The sequence below is a fragment of the Diadema antillarum genome, unplaced genomic scaffold (assembly GCF_040938485.1).
Source record: "Diadema antillarum isolate AM-2024a unplaced genomic scaffold, OU_Dant_1.0 seq00000103_RagTag, whole genome shotgun sequence".
Classification (NCBI taxonomy): Eukaryota; Metazoa; Echinodermata; class Echinoidea; order Diadematoida; family Diadematidae; genus Diadema; species Diadema antillarum.
In genome coordinates, this window is record NW_027271190.1 from 1,783,835 (window position 1) to 1,803,749 (window position 19,915).

The 19,915-nt window shown below is 36.7% G+C and overlaps 1 protein-coding gene across 1 annotated transcript; it reads left to right on the forward strand.

The window, feature by feature from the left end:
- Positions 1–13,872, forward strand: LOC139726889 (transient receptor potential cation channel subfamily A member 1 homolog). Its single transcript, XM_071637883.1, has 14 exons — positions 1–11; positions 136–256; positions 1,041–1,180; positions 2,498–2,619; positions 3,286–3,426; positions 4,728–5,020; positions 5,716–6,036; positions 6,972–7,109; positions 8,963–9,071; positions 9,782–9,873; positions 11,021–11,248; positions 12,093–12,161; positions 12,484–12,639; positions 13,483–13,872. Exons 1-14 carry the CDS (start codon positions 1–3, stop codon positions 13,870–13,872), a joined length of 2,331 nt encoding a protein of 776 aa, XP_071493984.1.
- The last annotated feature ends 6,043 nt before the right edge of the window (positions 13,873–19,915 follow it).

The following is a 19,915-nucleotide window of genomic DNA, read 5'->3' on the forward strand; positions in this document are numbered from 1 at the left end:
ATGACCCGCAGGTATTCTACCCCACATCCCATTAAAATAATGTGCCAAAATCTGTACATAAAAATGATGAGGATAATATCTCATTTGTTTAGCAACTCCTGCTGCTCTAAGACATGAATAAAACTTGCATCGCAGGAATTATTCTAGTGCAAACGGACGAGTGCCTCTTCACTTTGCTGCCGCCAACGGCTGGATCCGTACAGTAAATCTGCTCCTGAAGAAAAATGCTGAAATCAACGTTGTCGACTTCTTACAGGTATTTTGAAATTTTCTTTTCATTTTTTTTTTTTAGGGGTGGAGGATGAAGCATTCGAATGGAGGATGGAATTCCTTGTAAATTGCTGAAAAACATAAATACTGCTTACTATCTTACATTGAGAAGGCAGGGAACAGGGAAAAAGACCAACTAAATTTGGAGAAAAAAAATTGTCCCAAAAAAAGAGTATGGAGGATTAATTAAAAAATCTATTGGCTTTGCTAATTGTCTTGTGAGACGATTGTATTTTCTTACTTAATTTTCTTTGGTTCGAGGGTATGAATGAATGGGTATCGTTATACACTTTTTTTGATATTTGTGTTAGATTTTTCAGCACCATATTGTTCACCATTGAAACAGTGATGTAAAAACTGTTCCAGATATCGCATCTGATGGTTTTTAGTATGTGTAGGTAATTTTTAACACAAAACATTGTACCATGAAAAAAAAATCGCAGTAAAGCCTAAAATATAAGAGATATAAGAGATATCATTATTTTCTTAATAAACCATAACTGTAGACGGTTAGTTCTATAGGAACAGTTTTATCATTACTGTTGTTCACATTTTCTGTATTTATTTTAACAATGCTTAGCATTGATTATTCTGATTGGAAAAAATAGTTGGATGTTTCTATCACTAAGTCACAAGTCTTTAACTATCTTAAAGCACTAAAGCTGGGTTTTTGTTTTATCTGCAAATGGTAAATAATGCCTTAAAGGAAAATGATATCAAGTGCTGACGTCAAAGCAATGATGTGATATGAAGTACAATATTTTCCATAGATGACACCTCTGCATCTCGCGTGCCAAAACGGTCAAACCGACATGGTAAAGCTCCTCGTCTACTACAAGCACGCCAACATTCTTCTCCGAGACGGTCATGGTCTAAACTGCCTCGACCACGCCATCGACAACGGACATGAGTACGTGTAGAAAGCAAAAAAAAAAAGAGGAATACATTTCAAATATCAATCAAACTCTGACCATCAAATAAGAGTCTTATGTGCCATTTTGTTAATAGTTAAGTCGATCTTGCGTTTACAAAGTACGTGTTACACGTCTTGTCCCAACATTTGATTTGCTGTGATTTGATTTGATTTGAATTTTATTCACAATTTGTGTTCTCAAAACAAGAAACAAACATAACTGAGTTGCAATGACTGTTAATTGAGTATCTGAATATAAGAACAACCCAAGTCCATGGAAAACCATTTCGAGTAAACTTAAAAAAACTTCATATCTTTTTTATTTGTCCAATAATATTCTATTTAACTGTGATGGGAAGGCAACATTGTATATACAAATTAGAACATATAATTTGTTATGACAATTAACAATTACATTAATTGTGGAGAAGCCATTTTGAGTGATGGACTTGGGTTGTTCTTTGAATGATATGGTCTTGGTTCGTTCTTTGAATCATATACGTGTACATGATATTCTGCTATAGAGATGAGAGAAGGATGAGAGAGGGCGCTATAATATGAATGTAAGAATAACCCAAGTCCTTCATTCTTACATTCATATAAGATTTAACTCATTCATTTCTGGCACTTCCGGGGGTAATTAGCCTAGGAGTTATCATTAATACTCAAGATGAGTCCATGCATGAGCTACAATTTCCCATGTCAAACTGAATTTGGCCAAAAATTGGACTTGGGTCGTTCTTATATTCAGGTCTTCAATTATAATCTATATATACTATTTTGTCCATTTTTTTCTAACAAAAAATCGAAACAATTATACTAGTAACATCATTCATTTGCAACAAATGGTTGTAGCCTTAATAAGCAAAGTTGACGAGCCTAAATCAAAAGCACAGCTTGTATTACTTATAGGCCATCGAACAATCTCTCAATGGTGAGACACATATTGCAATGAACAGAGTATACCGGAATGGTATTTGTGTTATATAAACACGGAATGGCATTTCTTCTTCTTATGAAAGGAACTTTAAGATTATGTCAGATGTTTTTATCAAGTGGATGCCCTCCAAGAAGCAGAAAACGTGTTCCTCAAACTTCAACAATGAATAGCAGCTGCTGTTACACGTGTTATCCTTCCTCTGTATGAAGAAAATAAATGTCAATTGACTTGTCTGGCTTCAAGCTGTCACAGCATCGTTAATAATTTTCATTATCAGAATGATTTCTATTATTACTATCATTGTCATCATATTTTGTTATTATTAACATCATTGAATCTATATTCTTAATTTCTTTATTATGATCATGTATCAGAGACGTCGCCGAACTTCTCGTTAGCCATAAGAAATGGTTGTGGGTGATGTCCGTCTGGAGTTTAGACGAGGAGACGGGAAAAAGGACAACGCCAATGAGAAAGCTCATCAAGAATATGCCAGGTATAGCATCTTCTTACCTCTAACTTTCTCGGCTTCTTCTGGGTAATTGGCAGATGTGGTATACATGTATGCGAGTAGTGTTCTACCTCGGAGTGCCTTACCAGAGGGTGCTCCTATCACCTTAAAGGGGATGGCTAGTAACTGATCAGTGGGAATCAGTGGGAATGCTGTGGGGGATGATTTTTCCAATTCTTGTGGGATTCATTTAAGAGTACATTACTATATCTGTTGTTGTGTGAAAATTGTTTGCTTCAGAATGGTTTCATATTCAAATAATGTGCAGTTTAATGTTTCCAGGTTAGCATGCCTGCACAGTGATGGGGCATTAAAACAGCACATTACTTAAATATGAGACCGTTCTGAAGCAAATAATTTCCACACAACAATAGAATCCCATAAGAACTGGAACAATCATCCCCCAGCATTCCCACTGATTCCCACTGATCAGTTACTAGTCATCCCCTTTAAGTGTCAAGATTCTGCTCGCTACCTTTCGCATTGACGATCGATTGATAATGGAATATTCATCAAACCAAGTGTATGATAACAGAAAGCTTAGTCGAGCTTTGAGATGAGACATGTCAAAATACCTTGCTTGTTTGTTTGTTTGTTTGTTTACTTTTTGGTGATTTGTTTGCTTGGAAATCTCTTTAAAAAACGAAACAGAAGTAGCCGAGCAAGTGATGGACCGTTGCGTTCAGCACGATCCCAAGGTGCGACCGATCGATCCCGTTTACTGGGTAGAGTTTTACTACGCGCTGTTGGAGGACACGTTCTCCATGTGGGAGGGGCAAAACAATTCTGACGGTGAGAAATACCAGTGTTGTCAAGCTTCACTTTTAACCTAATGGATGCTTTGATATTTGAGGTTGGCCTTCCATTTTGCAAAGACTTTCAAATTCCACAAATTCACCTTTTATCCACTATTTGCAAACGAAGCTATTTTTTTTTATAGTGTGCGTGTAATAAAGAGTGATGGTTCTCCGAATCTTAATGATTTTCTTTTTTTTTGCATAAAGGAATCATATACACCTTGTAGTTTTGTTTTAAATTTGAGATTCAGATTTTAGCTTTTCGCGAGATGATTAGTTAGCACTTATGAAAATAATGTTAAAGAGCATAATAGTTCTACGAGGAATTCAAAGTTCATTTGATGAAAATCGGTTTTGACATTACATTTTCTAAAATATACAAAAACAAAGTAAAACAAAATAGTCCGAATAAAAGATGCCTCCCATCTTTTATTATGACCTCTTTTTTTTTCTTATCGTTTCGTTTGTCATTACCTATCAATTGCTGCTCAAGAGTGGAATGTATTCTACCAGGTAGGCTTTTTAGCAATCAAATGGCAGTTCCATACATTTCCGACAAGTTTTTTCGTTAATACAATTCAGTTTCAGTTTATCTATATGCATTTCCTGAAACTATGTTTTGTTTTATCGTAAAAATAAGCTGCACTGATTTCGCTTGTATAAGCAAGTGTCATACCGTACTTTTACTTTTGTTGGAATGAAATAGAATGGAATGAAATAAATGATATGAAATGAGTGAAATGAAATGAGTATTGATTTTAAGCATTATCGGTTTCCAAACAGTCCAGCTTGATTTGACAATCGTTCTGTATGGAAAGCAAGATGTAACGCATGTTAATAAATAGGCCTACTACAATAATAATAATAATAATAATTGTTTTGGATATAAACTCCAAATTTTATTGTCCAAGAATGGAAATTCATTTTGCCCAATTGATCGTGGGCCCGGCAGCCACTGAGCAGCGCCAGATCGACGTTGCTCTAACCTTTTCAACTGTTGAACGGCAAACAAGGCAGCAGCAACTCCCATCTTTTAACGTCTTTTGGTATGACGCGGCCGGGGTTTGAACCCATGACCTCCCGATTGTGAGGGCAGCCGCTCTACTCACTGAGCCAACACATCGGAACGGACGTATACCAAAATAATGCAACAGAAGTTGTTGAGTGTGTGTGTATAATTATTATAATGAAATTACTACAATTTGTGTAATCTTAAAGTGGTATCATATCAAATCAAATCAAAGCAACTCAAACTAAATCAAATCAACTATGGAATTTCTATTTCACTGGACGAAGTTTGCGAAGTTGATGGAGGACAGAGAGAACAGCAGGAAGAAGAGGGAGCAGGCCAATGCGACGACGGCAACGACGGCGACGACGCACGTGAACAAGCGGAGACATCGTTTACACCCAGATCAAACGGCAACGTGACTTCTTGCAATTCGGATGACAACTCTGTCTTTAATGACGAGGAGTTGACACCGAAATCAAGGGAATATGACTCCGAAGAGCATCTGAAGGTAGACGCGGTTCCTTATGAAATGATAAGCTCCAAGGACATTGCACTCAATCATCCTCTCAATATCATGGTAAGATATCAAACTAGTCTAAGTTTTGGGTCATGATACAAACAGAATGACAATAGAGCAAGCATGGCAAGTGGAGTACCTACGCCAAGTCTCTTAGAATGCAAACCATTATAATGAACTACATCTATATTGCGTGACTCACAGACACGCAAATACACACAGACAGACACACACACATATTATACACAGAGTAAAAATACACATTGAACCTTCAACTGAATGTCATGCATGTTTATCCAGTTTAGTTCTGTACAATTCACCCCCGCTTACGTTACTTGAGATCAGCTTTCAGTTCTTTGAGATCGGTGCAGAAATTGTACTCGATTTAGTTCAGTTCAATTTACCTATACCCATCTCATTCAATTAAGTCCAATCACTTTAACATAAAATTTCATTTTATAGAAATGGTTAACATTTTCCCCATTCTGTTATGTCTTTGAAGGAGATTCTAATCGATAGTCATCTTAACCCGTTGAGGACGAGTCCTGAGTATACTCGAGCATTTGTCTATATAATATGGGAAATGCGTGTTGTAGCAAAATCAGCCCGTCCTCAGCGGGCTAACACAAAGCAAACATTTTGATTCATTCTAAAATCGATGTCAAATCTGCTTACAAAGTGTTTCAGGACTTTGGTTGTGTATTAATGATAAACGTGTTAAGTCGATTAAAGAAGTTTAAGATATCCCGTCGCAGGTCTCCGCCCAGCGGACGGATCTCCTTGCCCACCCCCTGGTGGCCAGCCTCCTCAATCACAAGTGGAACAAAGTGGGACGATATTTTTTCTGGGTCTCTCTGGTCTCCTACCTCCTCTTCGTTGCCATGCTCACCTCCTACGTCCTCGTCATCCCGCCAAGCTACTATGTGCGCTTCGCAAACGCCACCGATGGTGTGACGTGGTTTGCAAACGGCGAGGATCGCTGGGTTGGAGAATTCCGCGAGGCCACGCTCTTCTTTTTCGGTCGTATTGGCAACTGGATCATATTTCTACTTGCTGTCATCAATATCATTCGTGAAGTAAGTTTGTGAAAAGAACCATACTATTCTTCTGTGTGTGTTTTTTTTACTCACACAAAAATGAGACTTGGGTCTAGGGCAATTACTCCGTGGGCAATTACCCCAGACCCTTCCCCTGGCCCTAATCCTAATCCTAATCCTAATCCTAACCCTAAACCTACCCCTAACCCTAATCTTTCCTCCAACCTTACCACTAACCAGTATTTAATCGAGGGGTAATTGCCCTCTAAGGGTTATTGCCCAGATACGGATACTTTTACCTAATGCTGCAATTACTGTGCATATATTTAGGCTCCCGTGTGGTACAGCTGTATTACGACATTTCAATACATTGTATCTTATTTGAAATGGAGAATTCATTTGTGGCGTCACAGCTGCACAGAAACCTGCGATTGAAAATGGAGATACTTTAATGCCGTAAAGAAAAAAGAACGCATCCACGGTGGTATCAGGTTGCCGAGGAAACAAAAACTCATCGCCAAAGCGCGAAGGCCTACTGAGAAATCATATCATGCTTTGGACGTGATCGTTCGCCTTGTAAGCTGTTTTTGCCTCACTATATAGAGCTGTACTACACCAAATGAGCATGATGTTTCTACTTATCAGTTGTATATTATGCCGAGATTTCTTGCAGAATTAGAATATGAAAGTTTGGTTTTGTATGCAGCTTCGACAACTGTTATCATGAATTTTCGTTATCTTCTTAGCTTAATACATTGTCTTAAGTCATCTATGGGGATTTGTTGAGACAAATTTTAGTAGGCCTGCCTCCCATTTCTTTTTTGAAATGATTTTGAAATGCAATTGAAGCTTAGATTATCTATCATGTCGATGCTGGAAAAAAAGTTTCGACCGTCATTTGCCATTTTATTTACGATTAATTTTGTCTAAAATCGAAGCGTGTTTCTCATTTTTTCTTCTCTATCGTTGAACAGGTTGTCCAGTTGTACTTTCAACGCAGATCTTATTTCTGTTTTGGGAATCTGATAGAGTGGGTCCTCTACCTTCTGGCCATTCTACTCGTTCTTCCTCTGAGTGGGATTGAATATCACAACGGGATAAACATACGACTGGTAGGAGAATTTTTAAGCGACACATCTATTTATTGAAGATGTATGTACGTATTCACGATCAAACATGCATAATATTATCATTTCTATTTCAAAATAGTGACAAATAACTTTGTATACGTGAGGCAAAAAAAACAAAACAAAACAAAAAAAAACCCTGTTTGTCATGGCAGATCTTATGATAATGAATATCATAGTCATCTGGAGTGCAATCATTTCGGGTTTCGACGGGGCTTCATGTTCCTATTGATATGTCATTAGGAAAGTGCTTATGAGGTAGAGAATTGAGAAGTCATTTCTGAGTTTAGACGACGGCACGACGCAAACGCTGCAATTTACTTATCAAACACCGCGTATGGAAGGCAACCAAGCGTTGGAAACATGTCCAATTCCACACTTTGCTCAGCGGCTGCTAGGGTTAGGTATTGGGTTGAGCTATGGGATTGAGCTATGGGGTGACTGGCTGCCATTCACCCCATAGCGATATGATATTGTGTCTTCTTTTATGCAAAATGACATTTTCACTTGGAGAAACTGCAGTTGTTCTCTTGTCCTGCGTTTAACTTTCAAATTTGACTTTGTTTCTGTTTGTCAAACCTGGGAGTGTTTCAAGAAGAATTTAAGTCGAACTTTTAAAGGCATAATTTACCATTTGCAGATGAAACAAAAACCAAACATTAGTGCTTTAAAATAGTTCTAAAATATGAGATTGGGATAGAAAAAACCACTGTAAAAATTTGAATCCGTACAATCAAAATTAGGTTTTGTTAAATAGACAAAATCTGAACAACAGTTATAAGAAAAATGTTGCCAGACCAAACCGTGTACAGTTTTGGTTGAATAAGAAAAATACTGAAATCTCCTTATATTTTAGACTTTATTGAAAAAAAAAATTAAATGGTAGGATGCTTTGTGATACAGCAGACCTAAACATATGCATCTAATGTGATATCTTGAATACTTATTAAATCACTGTTCCCAAAGGTAAACCGGACCTTTAATCTAAGATTAACTAAAAATTATGGCATGCTGTGCGTGTGTTCAATGTTGCTCAACTTTCTAATGAAAATGAAGATTTTGGAGACTTTTTCATGTAGCCGTTGATAATACAAAACAACACAACAGCAAAGAAATAATTCTGTAAACATTTTTGACATTTTTGACTTTTGACAATTTGAAGTGGGTGGTGCTAGGCTAATAAAATTGAATAGTGAAACCAGTGGCATACAACAGTAGTCAATCTTAAAGGACAAGTTCACCTTCATAAACATAAGGATTGAGAGAATGTAGCCATATTAGTAGAACACATCATTGAAAGTTTGAGGAAAATCAGACAATCCGTTCAAAAGTTATGAATTTTTGAAGTTTTTGTGCAGTACCCGCTGGATGAGAAGACTACTGCAGTGTATGAATAACTTAGATGTCACATGCGTACAACAATATAAGGAAAATATAAAGAGAATTTCACAAAATTCCATCTTTTGAAAAAAGTACACATTCCCCTGCCTCGTTACCGACAAATGTTATGGGTAATATTATTCCCCCTGCCTTTAGAAAGAGGCAAGTCAAGTTCTCTTTTATTATGCGAAAAAAGTGAAAATATGTTGAATTTTCTTTTACATTTTCTTTATACTGTTGTACGCATATGACTCACAAGCTGTAGTAGTCTCCTCATCCAGCGGTTCCAACACAAAAATTTAAAAAATTCATAACTTTTGCATCGATTGTCCAATTTTCCTCAAACTTTTACTGATGTGTTCTACTAATATTGTTGCATTTCCTCAATCCTTATGTTTATGAAGGTGAACTTGTCCTTTAAATTCTAAGTTCGACTCAAATTCCCCCTGACGCTACAGGCCTGGCAGTGGCAGTGTGGGGCGGTTGCCGTGTTCCTTGCTTGGATCAACCTCATTCTCTTCATGCGGCGGTTCTCTGTTCTCGGAATCTACGTGATCATGTTCATAGGTGAGAAAAGAAAACTTGAGTATACTCATTCTGGGCGAAGGGAGAGAAATCGTGATTCATAATTATGAAAAGGGATGTTGGGGTTCTCGTCTGGGTGGTGTTATGAGTGTGATATATCAGTAGTTACACCTTATCTTTCTGCCATATGAAGATGAAAAGGCATATCAAGATTCATCTGTAGTCTCACATATTATAATAATGTTGTAGGCTAAAGGCTCCTCTTATGTATGAGCCAAAAGCTATCTACATAAATGTATTTTCACATAATATATACATTATACAATAAACATAGTGCAAAATATCTATGCCTATAAGTACATGTTTCACGCATGCATTGCACGGTAAAAGTCCGTTTCATGTTTTAAGATTTCTGTGTAAACCTACATGTATAGTTTAACTTTTCTCTTCTTGGTGAAACTTTTTGTTGGTGGGGGGAGGGCAAAAAAAGTAAATGAGTCACACTGAAGTAAAGTAACTATGCGATGTTTAACGATTTATTTATGAAGATTATAATTATTATTTACAGTGTTTCATTTCTTTATTTTTTTATTCTAAAAATCACTTGTTTCAATAGACTTATAAGAGGATGTGAGGAATTTAGAGTAACGTTAATGATAGAATTTATCGGCCAAACCCGCTCTGTTTTTATTTTAAATCCTCAATGTACCTTGCTTTTAAATAACAGCAGAAGAAAAATGATTCCTTTTCAGACATTTTCCGGACCTTCATGAAGTTTGTCGTGGTGCTAATTCTCTTCGTCGTTGCTTTCGCCCTTGCTTTTTACACCCTTCTCATGAACCAGGTACAGTAACCATGGCAACGATTGCCAAATCACGTGGCACAGCACAATGATATGAGTAGAAAAATAGAGGGCGCTTCTGATGCAGACTTGAACTATGTAGCGTTTAAAATTTCAAGGATGTAGAACTATTATTGGTTTTATTTGCGCTCATGTGTGCTGAAGTTTTCGGTGTGTACGTCACATTTCCTGTGTTTTGTTTACTAACATTTATTTGACTTTTTGTGTTGTTTTGATAAGTTCCTGTCAATTATAGTATGGTTTAAACAGATATTTGTAATTCATATCCCCCCTATGTGATTTATCCTGGGACCTGCGGCTGAACAAGCTTACCTTTAGTAGGCCCCATCATAATCATTTCTCATACTCTGACCATAGCCCAACTCTTAACAGACCAGATATTCTGGTGAAGTTTCAGCCAATTTATGCTTTGTATAATTTTGGTATTACGTAATTGTATTTCTGTTCTGTGCTATTTTTTGTGGAAATTTTGAACACAAATTAGAATTGAAATTAAAATATAATGAAAAATAATAGAAAACATCTGGAATAGATTCACAGCAGCAACCAGCCAGATTAAATGAAAAATGAAAAAAAAAATAAGTGAACACTGCAAATAGGTAGGAGACTTAGAAATCTGACATCTGACATCTGGCATTTAATTAGTAGTGATAATTGAGTAATATTTCTTGACAAGAAAAAATGAGGAATCATCGATGACAGGGCAAACAAATCAGTTGAAGACGAATGCCCAACCCGTCTACAAGTGCATGACTATAGGATTGTGATTTTGAGTGTCGCTCCCATGACTACGGAATCTTTTACATGTCATCGTGTAGCCGTCCCGGTCCCGCGACTTCATGATATTATTCGATGCGTACTCAAGATATGATTTTGTAACAAAACAAAACAAAACCAAGCAAACATCGCTGATTGCCAGCTACAAAGAAGTCTTAAAATGGTTTTATGTGCTCATCAAATGTCACAATAACCGTAACAGCATGACCTCACATGTTCACCACGAAATTACTGAGTTTAGTTTTCGTTTGAGTTCACTACACGAAATATCTTTCTCACAGCGTCTGCACGCTCCCCTTCTCAGAACAAAATAAAACATACATTACATAATCATTTTTTTCTCGCGGTGTAGCAACCATTCCACCGGATCGAGTATTCTTTCGTCAAGACCTTCGTCATGATGATAGGCGAGCTGGATTTCGGGAACATCTTCCACAGTCAGAACTACCTAAACACAGAAAACACGTTAGCGGATGGCGAAGAAGATTACTTCTTGACTGCGGTTTTCTACCAGAGCATTACCTACGTCATTTTCACGCTCTTCCTCGTTGTCATGTCAATCCTCATCATGAATCTTCTGGTAAGTTTGGAAAGACTGAAATTGTTCCATGACAAAGACATTTTGTCACTTGACCCTGTAAGTCCGACTGTAAAAAATGATGATTTAAACAGAGGTACCAGTGTTTGCTTATTTGTTTCTCTTTGAACAATAATGGCATTGTCTTTTTGTTGTCGGATGTACCGAAGGTCTTCAGCAATAGCGCAGGGTTTGATGTTGTTATTACTATTTTCCAAAGTGTCTTGCATTTGAAGAGCTCATTTGCAAAAGGGGTTAGATCCATTTTTGATGAAAATTGAGTTATTACCATCACTGCACAGAGTTCCAGTTGAGTTAGCTACAGTGAAAATTTCAACTGCAGACAACCATTTGAATAGAAATTATTGCAAAATTAGATTTAGATTTTCCATACACTTGTGTACAAATTCTCACAAATAAACCTAATTTTCTCTTAAGTACTAAAAGTGGATCTAAACCCTTTTGCAAATAAACTCTTCATTTTATATTGCCCAATGCTCAGTAGTATCAATCTTAAATCATGGGTCAAACGTTTTGTTCAAGAATACACGTAGATCTGCTTGGCAGGGATTCCAACCATTGATCTCTTAACTGATGCACTGGAGCATATACTTTCCCATTGGTCTGTCTAGAGATAAACAGGTAGACTGATAGACAGTGAAATAAATGCCAAAATGGATTGGCGGTTTGATCCAAACGTTCTGATCAAAAATAAGTCTGGTTTCCAGCTTCAATTTTTCCACCACCTGCCCACTGTCACGTACGTTTCAAGAAAACTGACACGATGTTGACGATAAAGCTAAACTAGTCATCACTACTTAGTTCAAAATATATTGTGGTCTTTCAGGTCGGTCTGGCGGTAGATGATATTCATGCCATCCAGGAGAAGGCCAAGTTACATCGTCTTGGGATGCAGGTATGTACTTAATATTCTGTCTTCAGTTGCTCGTCGGTAACGGATAACAATCAGCCCGTTGAGGGCAGACTGGTTCTGCTACAACATGCATTAATTGCCCAAACACCTGCCCGAGTATTCCCGGGACTCGTCTTCAATAGGTTAAGCAGCCGGACTGTGAATTTCACAAAACTGAGCAAAAGGGTGTATCTGGGTTGAATTTGTGGCTTTTATCAAACAATATCGTCCAATTTGAGGGTCATTGAGGTCGAAAATATAGTTGTTATGTTAACTATTAACTGAAATTATAAAATCAAAACACCTGTTATGGTTCCATCAACAGGTTGAATCAGTAATGGAAGTCCAGGCTCTTCCGTTCTACATTTGGCAGTCAGCTGTCATCCGGCGCAAACGTTTCGATGTGAATCGAGTGGGTCTCACCGGTGAGAAGGAAGTATTACGTCAGGCGTCAAGGATCTGCATCAAGAATCAGGCGCAAGTGAGTCGAGCTGCGCTAAACACTGTCCATATTATTGCTTTTTAATGGCTAATTTTGTGGATTTAGACACTATAAACTCCCATTTTGCTATTGAAATCATTACCAGTATTCATTATCTCATTTGATGTAAAACATTCAAAAACAAACAAATCTGTGCGTAGGTTCCTGGAGTCGTGTGCTATTAAACATGACATAACCACTCTGCAAATGTGCACTCTTATAATGGGGTGTTGCAAGAAAGTTGCGATCAATTGCAAATAATTGCTAATTTTGAAACAACCATTCTGATTGGCTCAGGGTCTGCCCTATTAAGAAGACATGCATGCAACAATGATTTTGATTGGCCAGTGACAGTCAGTTGCAAGTTGCAATTGATTGCAACTTTCTTGCAACACCCCATTAGTCTGCCAAAGCTGTCACATTATTTTGACTTAATTTGATGAAAATTCAAATGTTATGCCGTCTGGTCATATTCTAATCTTAAAAAAAGAAAAAAAACTCAACTAATCGTCTTATGAAACCAATTTCGTTGATTGTTTTATTTCCTAATTTCAAAGGACAAGTGCTTTATTTGCCAACAGATATTATGACGTACATGGCAGTTATATACATTTTACAATAGGAACGAGCATGTAAATGTCAACACGTCATATTCACGCAGTAACTTGCATTTACATATCTCATATACTTTATTAACAATACAATAACATTGAGATATACAAAGAGTAGGCCTATTTATGGATTTTTTAATGAAAGTACAGGAATGAGTACCAAACAGTGATACATTATGATTGTGGGACTCTATGTTTAACCGTAACTTGAAAAACTAACATTTTCTTTTAGGGAGACTTCATGCATAAAACTAGTATCGCCGATCAGCTCCTCCCCGACATGAAGTATCGTCTGAAGCAGATCGATAGCAAAGTAGAAACCTTTGGCGGTACTGTGAACGACGAGCTGGCGAAGCAGTCTGACGAACTGGCCAAGCAAGCCGACAAGCAGGAAAAACAGTCCGACGAATTGACAAAACAGTCCGACCAACTGACAAAGCAGGGTGACGAATTGGCAAAGCAGTCCGACGAACTTACAAAGCAGGCTGACGAACTGGTGAAGCAGGCTGAAAGAGACGCAGAGCTATCCCGCGAACAGAAGATTTTGAGTGATCGATTTGATCGGATAGAGAAGAAGATAGACGCATTGCTTAAACATGGTGGGGTAGAGTTGGACGAATGATCGTTAAATATAAGCACTGATTAAAGTGGCTCGATCAGTTAGCTTCCATTTAAAGATAATTTCTATGCATGCACTATGTGTGGGTGTGTGTGTATGTATGTGTGTGTGTGTGTGTGTGTGTGTGTGTGTGTGTGAGGTGTGGGTGGCCGTGTCTATGTGTGTCAATGAGTGTACATGTTTGTTTTTAAGTGCCTTTATTCAGGGCTGAAGTATAACACAGGTATTGTAAATGAACTTAAGAGAATTACTGTATAATTGCGAAATTTTAACAGCTAGGTTCTAGCTTCATAGCAAGTAAGGGTATGTACACGACCTTTGTTGAGAAGCCTTATTGGCAGATACCCTATGCAAGTCCATTTGTTTTGTATGACATTTGTGTATGCAGCATATACTGGTATAAACTTTGATGTTGATTGACTTATTGTTCTCCTAGTCATCAAAATGACAGATACATCAATCTTTAAAGTGTCACTTCAAGTATTAAGTTACTTGATACTTGAAACTTGAAACTTGATTTCAGTATCTATCTATACATCTATTGACTAAACTACTTAACAGATTCAATATACTTACTTAACACTTTTGTTTTATGTTATGAATTTTACTCCACATATGCACAACTACTTGTAGGCCCCATCACATTTTTGTTATGTCCTTGCCACACCTTTATTATCACAATAATATGACCATTAACATTTGCATTCAGTATGTTCTGTTGCGTGTGTGTGTGTGTGTGTGTGTGTGCATGTGTTTTGCTGTAATAAAGAAGCATAGTTGTATACATTTTCTATTCTCACAACAGTATTACTATACTTTAAATGGTTCTATGTAGTTTCGTAGAGAAAATGGAAATATGAACAAAAAATATGAATAAACTGAACTGAATTGAAATGTCTGAAATGATACAAGTGTGTACCTAAGAACTTGTTGTATGCCAAGGGAAAAAAGCGTATCTGTCATAAAAGGACTTTAAAATCTTATTGTGCTGTTATTTACCGTGCCTTAAAGACCATAAACTGATGTATTTTAGAGAAGGACAGTTGATTACTAGTGCTGTTTGTTTGTTTGTTTGTTTGTTTGTTTTTTCTTTTTACATTTTGCTCGTCTATTGTCCGGACAAATTTATTTTGCATTTTGATAATGTGAGTATATCCTGTGACACACACATGCTAAATCATGCACATGGGAACAAAGTTTACACCGTGCTACAATGTGTAATTTCAAAATGTTCTAGATACGTAACTTAATTTGCTGTGTATCAATACAGAGCGCAAAGTGTGGTTTTTGTTCAAAATTAATTATCCTCAAATATCAAGGTGGTCTGCCCGTGTATTTCTTTGTACCTATTATGAAACGTGTTTGTCTGTTGTTTGTTTGTTTTGATATGTAAACTTTCTACGAGCAGAGAAGTTGTACAATGTGGAAAACTTAATAATACGGTATACTAGTATATTATACAGTTCGACCTCGATTTATATCCGGCCTCCTTTCATCCTGAAGTCTCTATTATCCAGACGCGTTCACGCAGTGGAGGACTTTTTTGTTTTTCATTTTGAAAAAAATATGAGAAAAACAGTACCTTTAAACTCACGAAATTCGTTCACTAACATAAACAGACTGTGTGCAAGTTGGATACCAGTAGCCTGCCATTATTCAGGGCAATGCTAGTGAAACAGTAAACAGGAACCATTTATACTGTCCTTGAGTAATAGAAATTAGCATCAAATAAAAACGAAAGATAATAAATTGTTATTCCTGGGATTCCAATATACATTCATGACATATACTTTCCCGAACACATAACAAAAGTGGTTATTCCCATTTTACTGAAATTTTATCAAAATTGTAAAGAAATGTCTACGTAGATTCACACTCTGTACAGTTTGAAGCATTGCTACGCAAACTCCAGGATGAGACAACTTTACTTGTAAAAGATGAAGCAGTATGTGTGGTAAGAAAAGAAAGAAATATTACATTTCACTCGGTTGAAATCACAGGGTTTTAGTCAATTCACTTGAGAAGCACATTGTATTATAAGTTGGTAAAAGAAAATCTTCAAAGTTATCATTCAAACGTTATTCCTATATGGAGGGCAATTTAGCGCCGTGATGTAATGTGAAGTTCAGTAAAATACAAAAATCATTTTCTAATTCATTCTTTTACATCAGTGAGATATTGTGCACTGCAGGTAAAAAAAAAAAACATGGAAAAGGAAAAGTGTAAGAGTTTATGGTTCAGTTTATCGGAATTCTATTGTTTTAATATCATGAAATATATTACATTACGATATTGTCCGTATGGGGTTAGATAGAAAACTCTCTGACTGAACATGATGAGGATTCAGACGATGTGCTACAGATTTTGATGAGCTAGTGCCGTACACACATCAAAAAGTAACCCAAAGTATTTTATCTGTTTGACCGTGTGTCTGTAAGTGACTGCAGGTGATTTTGTTTAGACGCTTGCAAATATCGTAAGCTTTCTTTTTTTTTCATGATATGCTTTGTAGAGATTTTTTTTTTCATGAAATGAAATAGTCGATGAAGTGATGTTACGAATTGAATATCTTTTTATCTAAGTGACATATGATAGAAATTTTTAAACGAGAAGTTCTAATAAAAGTGAAATGCGCGATACAACGGTCTCTATTTTCTTGGACCCATTCCAACAATAATGTGTGTGTCGTTATCGGCTGATGATTATGACACAAATGTGTGTGTTATATAATCAACTTGAATTTTCCTTCCCGCGAACATATCTTCTCCAAATTTCTACAGTTGTAGTTTTCGAGAGATTTAAAGGGGAAGGCTAGTAACTGATCTGTGGGAATCAGTGGAAATGCTGGGAGATTATTGTTCCAATCCTTATGGGATTCATTTAAGAGTTCATTGTATATCTATTGTTGTGTGAAAATGATTTGCTTCAGAACGGTCTCATATTCAAGTAATGTGCAGATTAATGCTCCGTCACTGACCAGGGACGCTAACCTGGAAGCATTAAACTGCACATTACTTGAATATGAGACCATTCTGAAGCATATCATTTTCACACAACAATAGATATACAATGAACTCTTGAATGAATCCCATAAGGAGTGGAACAATAATCTCCCAGCATTTCCACTGATTCCCACTGATCAGTTACTAGCCTTCCCCTTTAATAGGGAAAATTCTTCAACTCCAGATGAAAGACATTATGAAATCGTCTATGATGGCTGTTCTACAACACACACACACGTATATATATGTATATATAAAACGAAGAATAAACCGGTAATGCTAGATGCGGAGACTCCTGAAGAAGGTGGATGGAAGCCACCGAAAATTTGAGTTGCTCAATAAACTCATCCTTTCTTATAATTGGCGAAATATTGCATTACCGGTTTATTCTTCGTTACATTGGAGCCAATACGTGAATTTGCAACATATATATATATATGTATAGAATATACATAAAACAAAATCTGTGGAGACATTTTGAACGTTGATTGTTGCATTGACATGACATTGTACTTGATGATCATGATTGTACAATGTACGGACATTATCAGCATTCCGAAAGTTCCAGAAGAAAGGGTTGAAACACACACACACACACATACACATGAAATTTGACATAGTGACATTTTTGACAATTTGACATTTGACAATGGTCTAGATTGGATGAATTTTACAATTCAGAGCTTAAAGCTTAAATCTTGTGCTAACAGCCACCTACGCAGTCTTATTGTTTGAATGTTTTAAAGAGACTTTGAAAAAATATAGTTGCAAAAAATCTACTCATTATGACGAAACAAGAGGGAGGGGTTTGGAGCCCCTTCTCCTCTCATTCTTCATTTTTTTCAAACGGTTCTTGCTGTGGGTATAAAAGAAACAAACATGGGATCATAAACAACATGTCAGGTTCTGCTTTTTGTCGTTTTTCTTTTTTTTCCATGTAGACTTTTTTTCGTTTTGTCAATTTTACTGAAGTGACTCTTTTCGCAAATAAAAAAATGGAAAACATATACGAATTAGTGCATAACCACTAGCAAGGGTATACAACTGATAAAAGCTTATAAACAACTTTCTTAAACATTTTCGTTTTTCTTACAACTTTCTTGTTTAGCCAATGTTTTATCTGTTTCCTTGTTCATTCATTTACTGCAAGCAATCGGAAAACCCCATAATCAGCAAACCACCAAGCATTGAATTGATGAGACCTTTTTATGTTTGTTATAAACAACTCGACAGAAGAATTTTTTCAAGTTAAATTATTTATTTACTGTTTATCAAAATTTATATCCAGTGTCTTTGGTTTAAGGTGCAATTCAGGAAATGAAGTCAGTCTATGGAGGAAGCATTACCAAAGTTTCTTTATTTCGAGTGTTTGTTAATCCGAAAACGAAATGGGATCATAATTTCATTTGTGATCGCATTTTTAGAACAGAACATCAATGATCTTGTGCACACTGTCTTTATTTATTTTCTTCTCTTTTTTTTTTTGGGGGGGGGGGTGAAATATAAAGAAAATACTCAATCAATATAGAGCACATCAAATTGATATTCAGGACATTTTGAATCACAAAATAGTGTTCTTTCTAGGTGCACTGTATCAAAATGGAGATGGAAGGAGGGTGAGGGCCTTTCACAGGAGGGAGCTTTCTTGAATTAGAATTATACGATATGCTGAACAGTTCCGGTGAAATAAAACAAAAAAAAAATCATTTTAAAAAGTATCTAATGAGGGAAAATTTAGACTACTAAACCCTGCTATCTTAACGTCTTGTTCCGCGTGTGTTGCTTTACTGTGTATAGTTGATTAAGTTTATCAGTGTGTATAGCGCTCTCTGGCAAAAACCAAACAAAGAGCAGAGAATGGGGTGGTGAGAGATATCGCGATAATGTTATGTATCACAATAATAACTCGAGGAATGTAAATAAAAGCGAAAGAAAAAAGTCACTTCTCCACCCACCCCACCCACCCCCCCCCCCCAAAAAAAAAATAGCTTTACATATACTAGACATACGCCCACGATTCATACAACCTACGAGTCATTCTTGTTCATTAGTCATACAGCCCCACACCACTGTAATGCAGCTCACGAGTTATACAGCTCATGAGATAGACATCACGGGCAAGGCTCGACATCAACACTTTAGTAAAATACGTCCACGAGCTGTATCGCGATTTAGCCATTACGCCGACGATTATAGTGGTGTGGGGGTATTTTAAATATTGCTTACAGTAATCAACAGTTATGTAAATGCAACTATGTGAATTCAAATTCATGGTGACTTATTACGTTAACTGCGCTACTGCATTGGTATTCTTGCAGTACCTGTATAAAATCAGACTACATCATTCTACAGTGAAGTGTAGGCTGTCATAATAGACCAAACACACACTCGCGGGACTATTATCGAAAAGGCTGTTAAAGTGATGGTATAGTATTGGTGCAGATGATGATGATGATGATGATGATGATTTAGCCTATAACTTTTTGAAAGATACTGAGAAACTGTTTATGAGAGATTACAGAGCTATGGTTCTCAGAGGAATTAAATGCTTATTCTATGATAATCGGTTTTGAGATGCCTGACATATCTAAAAACAGAGTAAAACGAAATAATCATAAAAAAGAAGGGTCCCACCTTTTATTCTAATCTCTTTGTTTTGGATATCTTGGTAATTTCAAAGCCGAATTGCATCATAAAAGCATTATTTTGTTTTGTTGAAATTACGTGCTCTTTCACATTTTATAAGTCGGTTTCTCATTATCTGATAAGCAGCGTCTATCATTAGGCGTTTTCACATCAGCCCGATAAAAATCCAAGCTCGAGATATTTTTTAATTTCCCAAGTCAGAAAATAGCGCGCTATTTCGAAACATCGGGCTGATGTGAAAACGCCTAGAGTGGATTGAACGCCTTACCCATGTATTATACACCGCATACGGTGTCTACTATTAACACCACCAGGCGCCAGTGAGGCATGGCCTTTCTGGTCGCAGCTGCAATCGCCTAAGAAGTGCTGTCGGCCGCTGCAAATCTAACCTCGCAAAG